Source organism: Melanerpes formicivorus, unplaced genomic scaffold (assembly GCF_026170545.1).
Source record: "Melanerpes formicivorus ecotype bairdi unplaced genomic scaffold, bMelFor1.0.p_v2 SCAF_8, whole genome shotgun sequence".
Lineage (NCBI taxonomy): Eukaryota > Metazoa > Chordata > Aves > Piciformes > Picidae > Melanerpes > Melanerpes formicivorus.
Genome location: NW_027142360.1, coordinates 6894074 through 6912311, shown reverse-complemented (window position 1 = coordinate 6912311; position 18238 = coordinate 6894074). Strand labels below are relative to the sequence as shown.

General features: G+C 41.6%; 1 protein-coding gene across 11 annotated transcripts in view; it reads right to left on the bottom strand.

The window, feature by feature from the left end:
- PLEKHA5 (pleckstrin homology domain containing A5) overlaps positions 1–18238 on the bottom strand; it is a 177022-nt gene that overhangs the window by 61505 nt on the left and 97279 nt on the right. For all 11 annotated transcript variants that reach the window (XM_068141903.1, XM_068141904.1, XM_068141898.1 and 8 more), the window contains exons 4-7: positions 12287–12370; positions 11241–11361; positions 3929–4033; positions 137–209 (exon numbers count right to left, since the gene is read on the bottom strand). In XM_068141903.1, the coding sequence (XP_067998004.1) occupies positions 137–209; positions 3929–4033; positions 11241–11361; positions 12287–12370 (383 nt within the window). The remainder of the gene's footprint in view (positions 1–136; positions 210–3928; positions 4034–11240; positions 11362–12286; positions 12371–18238) is intronic.

Genomic DNA, 18238 nt, shown 5'->3' with positions numbered 1-18238 from the left:
GCCTGAATATTGACAGTTGTACAACTAATTTAATGGATGACGTAGTAGCTTTTTATTTTGTACACTTGAGAGGTGTATCAAAATTCATCTGCTTCCATTAAAAGTAGTAAACAGAGCTCTCCTGACTTGAACTTACCTCTGTAATAGAAGAGACATAGATCTGAGAGCACAAACCACCGCTTCTTCCACAACTTCATTCCAGTACTATCCTGCATGAAGCAAAGTGATCAAGTAAGAACTTTCAGACTGTTAACTGTAAGAGCTCAAAGTAAACCAGGCACTACATAACTGTGGTGATGTGCTAGTTGTTCATTTTCTTGGCTAAAATATTCTCAGTAGTTCTGACCTCTCCTCAGAGACTTGACATAGCGAACATAGATGATAACACAGGAAGCCTGAATTTAGCATGACTTAAAAATAAGAGCCGATTATTTTAGCATGCTAGGGACTACAACGTACAGCTCCCTGCAAGAAATGTATACCTTTTGAAACAACAAGAGTATGGTAACACTTGGAGTACATCCTCATTACTTTCTGAAGAAACTCTCTGATGAACTTCATCTTCCACTACGACTCGCATATCTACAGCAAATTTCTTTCCCAAATAAAGTTTATTCCTAAGGCAATTTCATTTTATTTTCTGCTTATAACCAATTTACTTTGCACAACTCGCAATGAAGGACTGCTGCCACTGCTGCAGTGGAAATAACACACATCCTAGTAGAATCTGCTTTAATAAATATGTTGATCTGTTTTGAGAAGAAAAGTACTTGTGAGTTATCAATATTCTTGTAGCAAATAAGTTTTGTAATTACCAAGAAGAGGGATTCTGTAACGAAAAATCTGTGGAGAGGGTTTCACATGGGGCTTGGCTGGGTTCACTGCTGGGCTCACTGGTACAAGAGACACGTGAACATACTGCAATGAATCCAGCAAAGGGCCAAATGATAAAGGGATTGGAGCATCTTTCAAATGAAGAGAGGGTGAGAGAGCTGTGACTGCTCAGTCTGGAGAAAGGGCAGCTCAGAGGCATCTTATCAACATATATATCTGATGGAAGTCTGTGAGATGATGGAACCAAACTCTTCCCAGTGGTGCCCCATGACAGGACAAGAGCCAATGGGCAGAAATAAAGAAAAATAAAATTCCACCTGAGCAGAAGTAAACTTTGGGTTTTGGTTTTTTTACTGTGAGAGTGTTACAGGTTGCCCAGAGGGCTTGTAGTGTGGTCTCCATCTGTCAGTATCACAGTATCACAGTATAACTTAGGTTGGAAAGGACCTCGAGGATCATTGAGTCCAATCTATCAACACAGACCCCATGACTAGACCATGGCACCAAGCGCCACGTCCAATCTCCTCTTGAACGCCTCCAGGGACGATGACTCAACCACCTCCCTGGGCAGCACATTCCAATGACGAATGACTCGCTCGGTGAAGAACTTTCTCCTCACCTCGAGTCTAAACCTCCCCTGGCACAGCTTGAGACTGTGTCCCCTTGTTCTGGTGCTGGTTGCCTGGGAGAAGAGACCAACTCCCTCCTGGCTACAACCACCTTTCAGGTAGTTGTAGAGGGCAATGAGGTCACCCCTGAGCCTCCTCTTCTCCAGGCTAAGCAACCCCAGCTCCCTCAGCCTCTCCTCATAAGGCTTGTGTTCAATGCCTCTCACCAGCCTTGTTGCCCTTCTCTGGACACGTTCAAGTGTTTCAATGTCCTTGTTAAACTGAGTGGCCCAGAACTGGACACAGTACTCAAACACTAAACACTAAAACTGGCTGGAAAACCTGAACCTGAGCCACCAGCTGAGCCTGCTTCAGCATGGGAGGTTGTGCTAGATTATCAAGAGTTACCTTCCAATCATGATAATTCTGTGACCTTAAAATACAGCTGCTGTTTCCTTTACTACTGAAATAATACAACTGCACACAAAAATGGATTTGGTAATATGAACATAGTTTTTAGGAAAGTAACATCTTTACTTTAAAAAAAATAATAATCCAGAAAACATCACCTTAGGAATAGAGTTAGGTTTTTTTTCAGGCTAAAACGTTTAGTAGTCCCAAAACAAAGGAAAACCTCTCTCATCTCTGTAACAACTTTTCACTCTCAACACTGAATAAGAACAGAGGCCATGAGAGTACCTAAACATAGAAGAATTTTCTACCCAGCAGATACTTCTAGATCTTTCTATCTGATAGTAACTTTCAACAAACTGACTCCTCAAGAGCATCCAGACATTTTGGTGACATGTCTATCAGAGTAGGTAGGGAATGACAATATCGATTCAAATCTATGCATATACACTGGCCTCAGCTGAGTTTAAATGACAAGTTCAGTTCTCAGTGGATTTATAAAACACCTTCCTAATACAGCCTTATGAGTTTTGTTCAATTTTTTGATCAAACTACTCTACTCTGAATTTTCTGAAGCATAAGAAAGTGAAAATGGTCTGGTACTGCAGACTGCAAATCTACAGCAGGCTAGGTAACCTGTTGCTAAATACTAAAGAGCACATATTTCAGATTAAATTCAACAGAAAACCCTAAAGTGATCTCTGGGTTTAAAGATTATTATGTTTAGAGTTAAAAAACCCCAAAGCAATCCTTTTCACATAGGTGAAAAACAAATATTGCTTGATTGCTGGGGTTGGACTCAATGATCTCTGGAGGCCCCTTCCACATCCTGTGATTTCTAATTTGTTATTGAAAACACTCACTTAGTTTAAAATAAAAAAAAAATCATGAAGAGATACAGTTTAACAGACAACCAAAACCAAAGCAACACAAAAAGCAAACAAAAACCCACCCCAAAACCATGAATCAAACCAACAGCAAAAACCCCAAACTATAAAGCAACACAAATAGCTAAAAACCCCAAACCACAAACCAAACCAAGAACAGCATAAAAAGAAAATCAAACAAAAAAGACCATACACACACAAACAAAACCCCAAACTCAAAAAAAAGCCCACAACCAAAACATAAAAACCAAAACCAGAGTTAAAAAACCCCACAACCTACATATGCTAGGTAATAAATCCTTGTCCCATCATCTCAACATGCCTGAAATTAATTCAGGTATTTACTACCAACATCTGCTTAGGTTTTTCAAGCCCCTTATGTATTTTAGAGAGAAATATGTATACATAATATATCAAAGTTCTGTACTAGTCTCATACCTTCACCCATTTATATCTCAGTGTTATCCAGTAAGTAGTCAATTAATTAAAACCCCATGTGGCAGTTCTTTATGGTGTGACCGTTTGAGGCTGTCCCTTTAAGGAAGGGGACATTGTGGTGGAATGTTTGTAAACGAAAGACAGATCTAAACTAATTTCATTGGTAGATTGGGGGGAAGCACCTTTTGAACTGGGAGTACAGCAGTTTTCTGGTCAGTTCTTTTTCCTTCCTTGCGGCAGCTCGCAGCTTTCTGGGCTTTTGGCCAAACTGACCTTGAAACTGATAAACTGCAAGGCCTGTATTAACTGCTTTCCAATTAACAACTGTTTTTTTTCCTCTCTCTCTTTCTAACCCTCTCTGGGGAAAAGGGGAGAGAAGGGGGATACAGGGGTGGGGAATCCCCCTCAGCAGAGGAGGGAACTCTCATTTCTGTGCTACTTTGTTGTATATTTCTGTATATATTGTAAATACTGTAAATTCTGTACATAAACCTGCATTTCCTAAACTGCTTTGTAAATATACAGCACCCACTCCTTTGCTAATCCAGCTGTGCGTTTTTTTTTTCCCTTCAATTTTCTTCCCTCTACTCACAGGGGGGCGGGAAGGGCCCGGCCTTTCCCCCAACCCTACGACACACAGTTTACAGCTTCACTCTGGTATTGCTATCGCTGTTTTTTATGCAAATGATTGTCTTTTGTACAGTATACACCTTACTGAGAAAAAGAATGGGGCAAATGAGGGGGAAGTACCTGTTTGTAGAGCCAGCCACGTCTGACAACAGGTGCATTAGGATTTCTCTTTATGGAGTTTGACCTCTTCCCAAAATTGTGAACCTTCTTTGAAGAGCGTGATGTCTAAATTGAAATGAACAGGTGAAAGAAAACAAGACATCAGTATCTGATGAAAAATCCTAACACATTTTCTTTTCTTTAAGATCTTGCACATGTTCCTCTGGGAGACTGCAGACTACCAACTGCATTCCTTTTTTAGGTAAACAATTATCATGATGGTTGTGCTGGCTTCAGCATTTCTTTTTCTTTGTGGAAAATTTAAAGATAAATGCTGAGACAAAACTTTTTTGTTTTGTTTTGTTTTTTAACAAGAAAACCACACCCTATACATATCTGATCTTCTTAAAAGATAGGCAAAAAGAAGTAAAACCACCAGATTATTAACTATGAAAAATTACATCACCTGGGCATGAATATTCTAATCTTTCCTGCTTCTAGCACTGATGCAATACAAGAAAAATTCTTCAGGTTTCAGCAAGATAAAACTTCCTCTTTCATAACATGCACTACATTTCTTTTATTCTTTCTCCTCTCTCAATAATCCTTCACTATGTGATCATAGAATGGTTTAAGTTGGAAGGGACCTTGAAGATCATCTAGTTTCAACCCCCCTGCCATGGGCAGGGACACCTTCCACTAGACCATGTTGCTCAAGGCCTCATCCAACCCAGCCTTGAACACCTCCCAGGGAGGGGGCACTGACCACAACCTGTCTGAGCAACCTGTTCAATTGTCTCACCCACTTATCTCCTGTTCCCTCTTCCATAAAAATAAAATATTTACTTTTTTCATGGTATCAGTGTTTGTCAATGTCATTTAGGATGAAAGGATGAGAAGAGCCAGCACAGAGAACATCACACTTTCTTCCAGCAGGGGAGTTCCAACTCCAAAACTGAATAAACCAAACCAACCAAACCAAACCAGGTTGGAAGAGACCTTCAAGATCATCGTGTCCAACACATCAACCAATCCAACCCACCCAAACAGCTAACCCATGGCACCAAGCACCCCATCAAGTCTCCTTCTGAACACCTTCAATGACGGCGACTCCACCACCTCCCCGGGCAACCCATTCCATAGCGCAATCACTCTTTCTGTATAGAACTTCTTCCTAACATCCAACCTGAACCTCCCCTGGTGCAGCCTGAGACTGTGTCCTCTTGTTCTGGTACTGGCTGCCTGGGAGAAGAGACCATCATCAGCCTGTCTACAACCTCCCTTCAGGTAGTTGTAGAGAGTGATAAGGTCACCCCTGAGTCTCCTCTTCTCCAGGCTAAGCAGCCCCAGCTCCCTCAGTCTCTCCTCATAGGACTTGTGTTCCAAACCCCTCACCAACTTTGTTGCTCTTCTCTGGACACGCTCCAGCAAGTCAACATCCTTCCTAAACTGAGGGGCCCAGAACTGGACACAGGACTCGAGGTGTGGCCTAACCAGTGCAGTGTACAGGGGCAGAATGACCTCCCTGCTCCTGCTGGCCACACTGTTCCTGATGCAGGCCAGGATGCCATTGGCCCTCTTGGATGCCTGGGCACACTGCAGGCTCATGTTAAGCCTACCATCAACCAGCACCCCCAGGTCCCTCTCTGCCTGGCTGCTCTCTAGCCACTCTGACCCCAGCCTGTAGCACTGCATGGGGTTGTTGTGGCCAATGTGCAGAACTCGGCACTTGGATGTGTTAAATCTCATACCGTTGGATTCTGCCCATCTGTCCAGCCTGTCGAGGTCCCTCTGCAGAGCCTCTCTACCCTCCAGCAGATCAACTCTTGCCCCCAGCTTGGTGTCGTCAGCAAATTTACTGATGATGGACTCATCAGCAGAGCTGCTTATAAATTCATAGAGTGGTTTAGTTTGGAAGGGACCTTAAAGATCATCTAGTTCCAACTCCCTGACATGAGCAGGGACACCTTCCACTAGACCGGTTGCTCAAAGCCTCATCCCACATGGCCTTGAACACCTCCAGAGAGCTGGTAATCAAGGCTGTGCAACACAGTACAAAGTAGATCTCTTGGCTGGTTGGAAAAGTCATTATTCTACCTGCTTGCACCAAGGCCTTACTCTGAAAATTTGCCTTAACATTTCTGTTGCTTATACCTTTTACAACTGTACAGCTATGCAATGGTCATAGATGATTAGGAGAAGTAGGATAAATAATCCATTTTAGATTTTATCCTTCTTCTACTTGAGTAGCAAAAAGAAATCAGAGAAGTAATAAAGCAACATGCAGTGTTTTGCCAGTCCCCACTTAATTATTTTCAACCTACAAAGTTTCCTCTGCAACTAAATGAGCTAAGCATTTACTTGTGTTTTAAACTCTGCAAGAGCTAGCTGGTGCCTCAGAGACCGTGCAATGTGATATAGCAAAGCATCCCACTCGGCAAAAGAAGTAAATTTCAAGTATGCTTTTTAAGTTGTGTTCATGGCACTGCTCCAAATCCAGCATTTGAATTGAGAAAATATAATCCTGTGCTTCAGCTTCCACATCTCTACTGCAGAGACTAATCATAAGTTTATGCTGACTTCCTAAAGGAGGAAGGCTAAACAAACACTCAGCTTGTGTTGCAAATTAGGGTATAGGGTTTCCTCTCTGAAAATTCTCTCAATATGCATCACAGAAGTGAGCTGGGGTTTTTTTACACGCTTTAGAGAGAATTCCACAGTAGGATAGAAATCATAAACCCAAAATTGCGATTTAAAATGATGTGCAGCTTTTGTCGACGATGCCATTAACTGAATAATGCAACACAGCCTAGCCAAGAAAGAGGAACACTACAAAAACTATGTGTGTTTGCTTTAAGTCTACAACACAAGGCAACAAAGACCTTCTGCATTTGTGTTTTGAAAGAACTGGGAGGGAATATAAAAGAGTGCTTTTAATTGCCCTTGGAGATACAGGACTCAGCTCTGTTAGGCTGGATGTTAGTTACGTGACCCCCGAGCCTTCCAGTATCTGAAGGGGGCCTACAAGAAGGCTGGGGAGGAACTTCTCAGGATATCAGGTAGTGATAGGACTAGGGGGAATGGAATGAAGCTGGAGGTGGGGAGATTCAGGCTGGATGTGAGGAGAAAGTTCTTCACCGTGAGAGTGGTGAAGCCCTGGAATGGGCTGTCCAGGAAGATGGTTGAGGCCCCATCCCTGGAGGTGTTGAAGCCTAGGCTGGATGAGGCTCTGGCCAGCCTGATGTAGTGTGGGGTGTCCCTGCCCATGGCAGGGGGATTGGAACTGGATGATCTTTGTGGTCCCTTCCAACCCTGACTGATACTATGGTAAGAAATTCTTCACAGAAAGAGGGATTGGCCATTAGAATGGGCTGCCCAGGGAGGTGGTGGAGTCACCATCCCTTGAAGTGTTTAAAGACTGGATGAGGCACTTAGTGCCATGGTTTAGTTGATTAGATGGTGTTGGGTGATAAGTTGGAATTGATGATCTCAAAGGTCTTTTCCAACCTGGTTAATTCTGTGATTTTGTGTTTGGATAGCAAGACAGAGCAAGCCATTGAAAATCTCATTAGAAATAAAAGTAAGAATTTTTTGCATTTTCATCTGAAAAATTCCTCCCATCGAAAATGGACAAAGGTTTGTAAGAAGACGAGAGAATTATGATATTATAGAATAAAAATTATTTGGGCTGAAAGTGACAAAGATTATTTACTTTCAACCCTCCTGCCACAGTCAGGGACTCCTTATACTAGAATAGAATAGAATAAACCAGGTTGGAAGAGACCTTTGAGATCATTGAGTTCAACCTATCATCCAATACCATCTAATCAACTAAACCATGGTACCAAGGACCCCATCAATTCTCTTCCTAAACACCTCCAGTGATGGTGACTCCATTACCTCCCTGGGCAGCCCATTCCAATGGCCAATCACTCCTTCTATGAAGAACTTCTTCCTAACATCCAGCCTAAACCTCCCCTGGCACAGCTTGAGACTGTGTCCTCTTGTTCTGGTGCTGGTTGCCTGGGAGAAGAGACCAATGCCCACCTGGCTACAACCTCCCTTCAGATAGTTGTAGAGAGCAATAAGGTCTCCCCTGAGCCTCCTCATCTCCAGGTTTCATCCAACCTGGCCTTGAACACCTGTAGACAGATGTCTATAAAAAAAAAAAAACTTATGTGCTGTGAGGGTGCCGGAGCCCTGGAGAAGGCTGTCCTGAGAAATTGTGAAGTCTCCTCCTCTAGAGATTCCAATTTATCTGGATATTTTGATCCTGGGCAACCTGCTTTGGATGACCCTACTTTGGCAGGGGGTATTGGGACCAGATGATGTCCAGAGATCCCTTCCAACCCTTAGCACTCTATGATCCTATCATCTATGACCTGTAGGCAGGGGGCATCCACAACCTCCCTAGGCAATCTGTTCCAGTGTCTCACTAACCTTACTGTAGAGACTTTCTCATATCCAGTTTATATCTAACCCACTCAAGTTTAAATTCATCCCTTCTCCCTCCCCAGCTTTCTTTTAGGCCCTATTCAGGTACAGGAAGGCTGCTATAAGATGTCCCTGAAGCTTTCTTTTCTCCAGGCTGAATGAAAGGAATATTCCAACTGCATGAAAGGAATATACAGAGAATCCATAACAATTCAAAGCACATTACAATATGACCTACATCTATCTCATTTAACCTGTATGGCTACTGAACTGGTATCACACAACAGCTGTGTCAAGATTTTGATCAGAAATAATTAATCACACTCATACTTGCTGTAATATAAGGTATCAAAGGTTCAAAACCTCTCAAGAGAGTTCCAGATTCCACATGCTTGTAAAACAGATAATGCATTAAGGATGCTTCTGAAAACACAACCAACCACAAGTAATACTACTACTACTACTGTCAGGTCTACTGACAAATTTAGATAGGTATCTCTTAGGTAAATCTGACAATAGACCACATTGATTTCAGTTTCACTTAGCTCACAGCAAGTTTTAATGGGTTGCATGTTACCAACAGAGACTAAACCTTCCTTTAATTAAACACAGCATCACTAGTGCTTTCTAATTTTAGTTATTACAGACAACACTTTAGATGACTTGTGATTATTTTACCACATACTGCATAAAGAGAATAACTCTTTTATGTTCACAAGAAATTCTGAGCCCTGAGACAAGGAGTATTTTAGGATACTGGAATACTGTAGGTGTAGATACAAACTAATTATGAGTTCTCAACTTTTTACATCACCTCCTCCTCTTGTTATGTCTGGGATCCCTGGGCATCCCATATTCTCTCACATGTATTTAAGGTATCTCAAGCTGGAGGAACAGGCAGGAAGGGAAAAAATAACCACTGAAGGGTTCAACTACTTTTTACCTAACAGAACTGAAAAAAAAATCTAGGACATATTGCAAAGCTCTTCTTTTGCAAAGGCAAAAAGAAAACAAGGATGGTAACTGAAGGGTCCAAATATTAATTGCATGCTGGAAGGTGTAGAAGTTAACACAGCTAGCAAACTTCCAGTCACATCTGGTACAACCAGACTTGTCGTAAGGCACAGTCCCAGCAACTGATGTTTCCAAAATCAGAGCCTCTGAGGCTACTCTGCACAGTTGCAGTATTGAGGAAGAAGCCTGGAGTTCCAGCCACTGATACTCTCTTTCCCAATCCCAAAGAAAACAAATACCATCAGGATTTTGAACTCTGGACAACAGACTAGTCAGTAGCTGGGGCTTGCCCACTTCACCACACTGCAAGCTGCTGTTCTCTCTCCCTAGATAGTAAAGGACACGGAGCTTACTTGAGGCTTCTTTCCTAGTTTCAGAACTAGCCCACCAGAAACAATGCTTAACATTAAACTTACTGAGCCTTGGTGAACAGGAAATTGTCTGCAAGTGAACTCAAACAAAAGAAATCCAAATCTTTGCTACTTTGAATGCTTGTCTAAAAATATGCTTTCAGTCTTCAAGGCTTCAACTATCTTCCAAACCACAAACCAACATGATGCTCTCTTCTGGATTTTGTAGGCAATTTCAGAGCCTTCCAATGTTGAAGTTTTCCATGAGCTAAGTGGATTTTCTCCTTCAGCATTTTAGCTTGGACCAGGAGGTTGCTCTTGCAGGTCTCCCATTTGGTTTGCATATAGAGGAAAGTGGGCTTCTTTTAGACAGAGTAAAATGCAAGATTCAGAAGGAACACTACCATAGTGGGAATATAAACCATGAAAACACGTTTGGCCCCCTAGGCACCAATACTGCCCTTCACATTGCCTCTGTTTGCTATGCTGCTTGCTAATGTATCTCATGACTAATACTCCAAAATTTCTGGCTAACCCTAATGCTGAGAAGACACGTATGGCTGTATCTAAATTAGCCAGGTAAAGATAGCCCAGGCTTCAGCTCTGTATGAAGTATCTATAAACAAATTGATGAAATTTATATACAGTGTGATACATCCTAGCTGTAATAGAGACATTAGGGGCTCTGCAGCAGCTCTCCTGGGCTCACTCACTGTGAGAAAACTGGTAGCCTTATTCTGCTGATAATCAGGACAGCAATGAAAAGCATGGGAGATGAACTGTGGAGTGTGCCTGGTAACTCTGCACATTAAAAAGCTGATTTTCTGAATACATTTCAGGACAAAAAGAAAAGAAAAAAAAAAAGACAACTACAAAACCTATTTGCTAATTTAAAAAAGAGATGTGGAAATATAAACCTCTGTCTCAATCTCAAGCTTCTGTAGGTCTTTTTCACAGTCAGAGGACTGTGCTAGTGGATTCAAGTTTTGAAATTCACTTCAAGCTAATAGGGAAGAAGCAGCACTCAGGGTGGTAGGGTGTTTTCTGGCCAGTAAGTTGTATGTAGAGGAAAAAGAGGATTAGAAATAAGACTTTTACTGGGGAGAGAGTTATTTCTGCTTCATCTTATACTAGGCTCTCTCATGTAACTGCTTGTTACACACAATTACAATTCTATTTTACCTGGAAAAATCTACCTGGAAAAAACTGTTTGCAACTGAGCAATTTCCTTAACAATGCTTACCCAAGTATCTGATCAGTTACTCAAGATGTTGCTATTCACAGAGATTAGAAAGATCAGACCCTGTAAACAATTTAAGTTTATGCAATTCATAACATCTGAGACACCTGATAAAAATTATAGCTTCTGTGATAACTTGTTTCACGCACTTCAATTTCCAAATCAAATATGAAAGGAGTCAAGTGCCCTGAAAAAGAGACATGCTTGCTTTCTCATTTCTGATGGGCTACTAATATACACTGTGTAGTATCTTGAATGACTTGAATTGTGACTTAATTTGGACAAAAAGACTTACTCTGCCCACAGGGCTCATTGGATGAGCAGCATAATCTGATGTCAGATTATAGTTAGTTGCTTCACACATCATGCTTACTGGTCGCTCCTTCTTTTCTTCAGATGTCATTGCTGCAGCAGTCCTGAAAATAGAATATGTAATAGCACTAGAACATGCTGTGTGTGCAGACTGCTATTAAAAAGCACCCCTAGGTGCAGCATAATACAGCCTGTGTCCAGCTTTTCCAATATGAAAACAATTCACATGTTGTTGCAAAGTTACCTGTGCAACATTTTGAACTTAAATCCATCCCAGATTAATTTTAAGGTGTTCTTTTAAAACAGATTTTTTTCTATTAGAGTAAGGTGATGATGAGATGGAAAAAATCAGGTCTAACCATGAAATGGAAATGCAAAGAAATGCTCTCCAAAGCTTTGTCCCACTACAGTACAGTGCTTCACAAAACGCTGTCCTGATGGCTTTCTCAGCAGTTGTGGCGAGTAGAACACCCAATACCCAGCCACACATAAAACCCTGAGGTCAGGTGTGACTTACATGCTGCATACACAACTACTCATACTGTTCTGTAGTCTACAAGATTGATGATGCAAAGGCAGCAAAGCCCAGCTACTACTTAGTGACTGAGAAAGTGTCTCAACTGGCCAAGAAAATAATTGATTGCAAGAAACCATCATGCAACACATGGTAGGTTAAAGGCAAGCAACTGGCCCTAATACATTAAAAAACTTACTCCCTTTTTGGAAGTCTGTTGGATTATTATATATAGGTTGTTTGCCAACACTACAGAATAAAGTGACAAGTGGAAATTCACTCAGTGCATAAACAAGGTGCATTTGGATCATGTAACTAATTGAGACTACAGTTTTTATCATAGAAAAATAGTATTAAATGTTTAATATTGCTTTCAAATAACTTAAACTGTAACACCTCTTCCATGCTAATCTGATTTGGAAACACTAAATACTGCAATTAGCAGTCACTTGAACCTTATTTCAATATTAAAATACATGTTTTAATTATTATAGACTGAGACAGATGCTACTTACTGTTCATTCACAACAAAAATACAGTTGTCCTGTGATGGCTGTCCTGTTACTGGATGTTTGCAGGTTACTTTTCGTTCATTATGACTGTGGAAGAGAGAGGAGGAGCATTATTAGGCAAGGGCTTTTTGATTTTTTCCAACTCAGTGATATAAATCCAGAACATGGAGTGAAAACAATCAGGAATACTTAATTAGGGCATATAACAGTGTATCTGTAAGCACAGATGAATATATATATTTTATATATATCAAAAGGATGAAAACAAGTATTAAAGAATCTTCATTAATACTCTGGAAAAAGATGGAAAACAATGATACTTAGGTCTTGAATTTAGAAACCAGAGCAGTAAGAATGTTACTTGTTCATATATGATCACTTATAATTCATTTCAGTCTTTAGACATGTATTCGGAAGCAGCATTTCAGCTAGAGAGGGACAAATTGAGTACAGAATCATACACAGAATCACAGAGTGCTAGGGGTTGGAAGGGACCTCAAAAGATCATCTAATCCAACCCCCCTGCCGGACCAGGATCACCTGGAGTAGGTCACAGGGGAACACATCCTGGCAGGTTTTGAATGTCTCCAGAGGAGACTCCCCAACCTCTCTGCGCAGCCTGCTCCAGGGCTCTGTCACACTCGCAGTGAAGAAGTTTTTCCTTACATTCATGTGGAACCTCCTCTGCTACAGCCTGCACCCATTACCCTTTGTCCTATCATTGGACATCACCGAGCAGAGCCTGGCTCTGTCCTCCTGACACTTGCCCTTCACATCTTTATAAACATGAATGAGGTCTCAGTCACCTCTTCTCCAAGCTCCCTCAGCCTTTCCTCATAACGGAGGACAAACAACTCATAACAAAGGACAAACAACTGATCTGCAGGCATCAAATATCACTACCATAGAGTAATTGTCTTCTAGCTTAGAACCATAGAACTGCTGAGGCTGGAAGAGACCTCTGAGATCATCAAGTCCAGCTACCTGTCTAGAGCTCACAATCCCACCACTGCTGATAAGCCACTACCACTAAACCACATCCCTCAGCACCACATCCACTTGTTTAAATAGTTCTGATAATGCATATAAATATTCAGAGCCTGGGACAAGCATGATGCGTCGCAATCACAGTTCGACTTTTGCTGTTGACTTTTTAATTTACTGCTGCTCCCCTGCAGCAATCTTGGGAGTACCTTCAAGTGTCAAGAAGCCTGTCAGCTGAAAGCTTCACCCTCATCAGCACAGAATGCTCATTTTGCAGTATCTCCTCCCCAGAACTGCAGGTGTTGCCAGATCACAGCACCTCCCCCCCATCGGGAATAAAGTGCCAAAATTCAACAACTATCAGCTGCTGCCACTCAAGAAGGAAATGTTATGACTTAAGCCCTCCAGCCCTAGAGGGGAAGAAAAAGAAGCAGGGGGAATTGCCTTTACTGCCTACCAGATATGTCAATCATCTGACAGCTATTTGTGCCTGCTGCAGACCAGAGTGTTTCTACCCCCAGCCTACATGCAAGCTGCAGGGTCCCAGTCCCAGTTATGCTAAGAGTACACCTGAAAGCGTGAAGCTGCCAGCTGGCACTGCAACAAGACTATGCAACTACAAATGGTGGTGGAATTGCAATAACCCTCTCTGAAGTCCCCAGTGTAGGGAAGAGCAGAAAAGGTCCACTGGCAACATTTTAACCCAATTCAGTGCATACAAACAGAAATCAGATTAAGAAAGGGCAACAAGTATATAACATAGACATGTTACATGGATCTAACTCTGTTTTTAACACTTTGAATATTATTTATAAACAACCCCCCTGTATCTGAAATTAGCACTGTAAATCACAAAGAAATAATTCCATTGGGGAGTATTTACTTTTGTAAAGAGTATGTGATGATAAGCTTTTCCATGCAGGGCATCTTTTATAATTGCCATGCCTTTCTTACGACAAGTACAGCTCTGAAAAATCCTTTTGGAGAGAGAACAAACCTGGACACACACACACACACACACGTGCTTTAGTTGCAAATTAGCAGAAGAGGTGCAGAACAGCAGAAGCTTTGAATGGCACTTTATCTTTGAGCCTACATTTTTTGTGGCTTATCTATTTAACTGTCTCAGCTTTCAAAACTATGAAGCACAGACTATCTAGCAAGTGTTGTGCTAACTTTCCTGCTTCTTGAAACCACCTAGACTTAATAAGGCAATCTTCACATTCCCCAGGTTTCTTAAAAATTTCTTTGGATCATACTATTGTGCAATTATAGAATCATAGGATTGGTTTGGTTGGAAAAGACCTCTAAGATCATAGAGTCCAACTGTTGACCTAACACCACCATGGCCATTAAACCATGTCCCGAACAGCCGTGTCCACACATTTCTTGAACATCTCCAGGGACAGTGACTCCACCAACTCCCTGGGCAGCCTGAGCCAATGCCTGATCACTCTTCCAGTAGGGAAATTTTTCCTAATATCCAATCTAAACATGGCAATTTCAGGCCATTTCATCTCCTTCTACTACCTGATACTAGGGAGATCAACCCCAACCTCACTATGACCTCCATTCAGGGAGTTGTACAAGCTGAAATGTCTCCCCTCAGCCTCCTCTTCTCCAGACTAAACAATTCCCTCAGCTGCTCCTGGTAAGAGCATTATGAAGCATTAATAATTAAAAATTACCTCCAAACAAAAGCCTAATAAAATATTCACACTACTTGCACGATCAATTGACAGTTGGATAGATCTGCATAAAACTAAAGCACAAGATTAGAGAGCCCAATTCTTTCCGCTTTCTTTACTGGGATTTCAAATACCTATGCATACTGAATGAATAGAAATGTTATGGAGCTTAATTAATGAGCTAGCAAATGCCAGTACCTCATTTTCACATTAAACTCTGCAGAATTCTAAGTTTAGCTTCTGAAGAAGCTTCTGTTGCAGGGATGCAATCACTAAGTGAGAGGACGGAAAAAGGAGGGCCTGAGTACAATGCCTTTCAAGTGAGAATGGTCCAGATTGAAGACAATTAAAATTCAAAACATTCCTAAGGACGCATCCAGGATTTTTTTTTCATGATTCCTCTTTTACTTCACTTCCAAAAACTTGCTCTTTGTTCTCTGACATTTCAGAAATTCTCACATCAAGCTGAAAAAAAAATAATAATTATGGACATGAATTGGCACGCTCCAAGCTTCACCAAAATGTTGCCTTCTTGACAGCTGGCCATCAGCTGACGTTCAGAAATACAAAAATTAATGGATCAGGATTTCTGCTGAAGCACCAGCAATACTCAGGGCTCCTGCAGAGGAGGCACAGCCCATGTTTGGTAGGAGGGCGTCTGGTTCACACTGACAGGAAGAAGTCCTGTTCAAAGATCGTACAGTGGAAGTCATACAAAAACCAGGAGGAAAATCGGGAAGGGAGTGGAAAAGATGAGAGGGAGGCAAAGGAGGAACAACCTTTTCTTTCCCTCTTCAGCTTAGATGCAAGTGAAATCTCAGGAGCGAACACTGGGGATTCAGCTTGTACAACTAAGAAGTGTGACAACTGTAAATATGTCTAACTGGATGAATAGATTCCAAATACTTCTATTTGAAAACTTTTTCCTTACCTGAATTATTGCTTTTTTGGTATTAATTTAGCTGATATTTTGACAAGACTCCTCAAAATACTGGCATAAGGTGTAGAGGAGCTTGATAGCTATTGTCATAACCCTCCCACGTAACAATAGATTAAGGCATTTGTTTTAAACTCAATCTTGCAGACTACAGACTTTCATTAAAACCAAGTTAGCATCTGATTTAAACAGTTGTTCAGTTACCCATGAATTTCCAGGTCCATACATGCACTTAGTATTTCATGTATTACACTATAATAATACATTATCTCACCAATAAACCTCAGGGGAAATAAAGCAAAATTTATTGTGGGGTTTTTTGTGTGTTTTTGTCTTTTTCTTTTTTTAAGATTCCAATTTCAATTTTCCACAACCTCCAGTGTGTAATTCAGAGTTTCAATTCTGCATATTAATGTGTCTGTTCTTCTATTACATGGTAGAGTGATTTGTTTTGCAATAGGGTAACAGGTAAACACAGAATCACCAAGGTTGGAAGAGACCTCAAAGATCATCAAGTCCAACCTGTCACCACAGACCTCATGACTAGACCATGGCACCAAGTGCCACGTCCAATTCCCTCTTGAACACCTCCAGGGATGGTGACTCCACCACCTCCCTGGGCAGCACATTCCAATGACCAATGAATCTGTCAGTGAAGAACTTTCTCCTCACCTCGAGCCTAAACTTCCCCTGGTGCAGCTTGAGACTGTGTCCCCTTGTTCTGGTGCTGGTTGCTAGAGAGAAGAGACCAACCCCTTCCTGGCTACAACCACCTTTCAGGTAGTTGTAGAGGGCAATGAGGTCTCCCCTGAGCCTCCTCTTCTCCAGGCTAAACAATCCCAGTTCCCTCAGCCTCTCCTCACAGGGCTTGTGCTCAATGCTTCTCCCCAGCCTTGTTGCCCTTCTCTGGACAAGTTCAAGTGTCTCAATATCCTTCTTAAACTAAGGGGCCCAGACCTGGACACAGTACTCACGGTGTGGCACACAGCAAATGGGTTAACCTGTCTGTTTCCCCCAACACCGAAGTAAGGAAAAAGCAATACACAAAAAAATCTGCAGGCTGTGACAGTGAGAGGAGAGTTTAATATAAAGGAGGCAACATGAATGTACAATTACCTTATCCTATTTGCGGAAAAAGCACAGCAGAAAGCAGCAGCAGCAAGGTAAAAACCCAAGCCAGGGGAGCTACTCCCCCCATCCCTCCTGGTCCTGTTGCCATCTCAGCATAAGAGACAACATCCAAACCCCCAGAACCCAAAACTAGCAAGGAGAGCAGGAAGCCTCTCATGTTAACAATCTGAACTTCAAGCCCCATAATATTTTGCTCCAGCCACTACTTTCTTTTTGAAGCTGTCAAGAAGCAGGTTGGTTTTGACTAACAGCAGCAAATAGTCAACTCTACCATGGCAGCTAGAAGCCGGGGTGTCAATTCTTTACTTACACAGGGATACAACACTCCTCTCTCCAACCCATTTTTCACATCGCCATGTTCTGAGAATACAGAGTAGCTTTACACACACACAGAGCACTGCACTTTACAGGATGTAACTGACCCTTGCTATTTCAGCATCCATAGGGTAGGTTACACTAATGTCAGGCTAAACACTAGAGACAAAGATGGAAAAAATTCCCTATTCTATTAGCTTTCATGACCATACTCTCCAGGCTCAGCACAAACTATTCGTCACTAATATTTGCTCCTGGGATGTGCTGGGCTCCAGAAATTCACACAGCTTACTAAAATGACACGAGAAAGAAGCATTTCAATGCAAAATCAAGCATAGTTCTTGCATGTATCAAGTTAATACTCTGGTTTTGATTTCAGTAGTGGCCTGGGACAACGACCTGCTACAGAAGTATCAAAACTAAACCAAAACAAGCCAAGCAGTAATAAAAAAAATTCCACAACACAAAACCTTAACCACATCAAAACAGATCATGAAGGGACAAGTTCCATTTTTCAGTTACCTCAGTGCAAGACAACTGATATCAGCTTAACAACATCAATTTTACTCTAGAACTTTTAAACATCTTCCCAACCTTTTTGTCTGAACACTACAAGGGTTGGCCTCATTTAGCAGGTAGCTTTGGCAGATGGACGAGCCCTCAGAGCAAAAGGATTTAGCTTGTTCAGGTTAGAACTTGACAGTAACCTTGAATTTGACTCATGCTATTTACCTTCTTATCTGCTCTCCTTTCCATCTCCTGAGTCCCTTAATCTCTTCAGAAGACAGGATTATTTTCCTTATTTTCTAGACATACTCAACAAACCTTGTTGTGTAGTTTTAATCTACTCACTGCTTGTACAGTCAACAGCAATCTTTTTGATGGCCAACTGTGATCGAG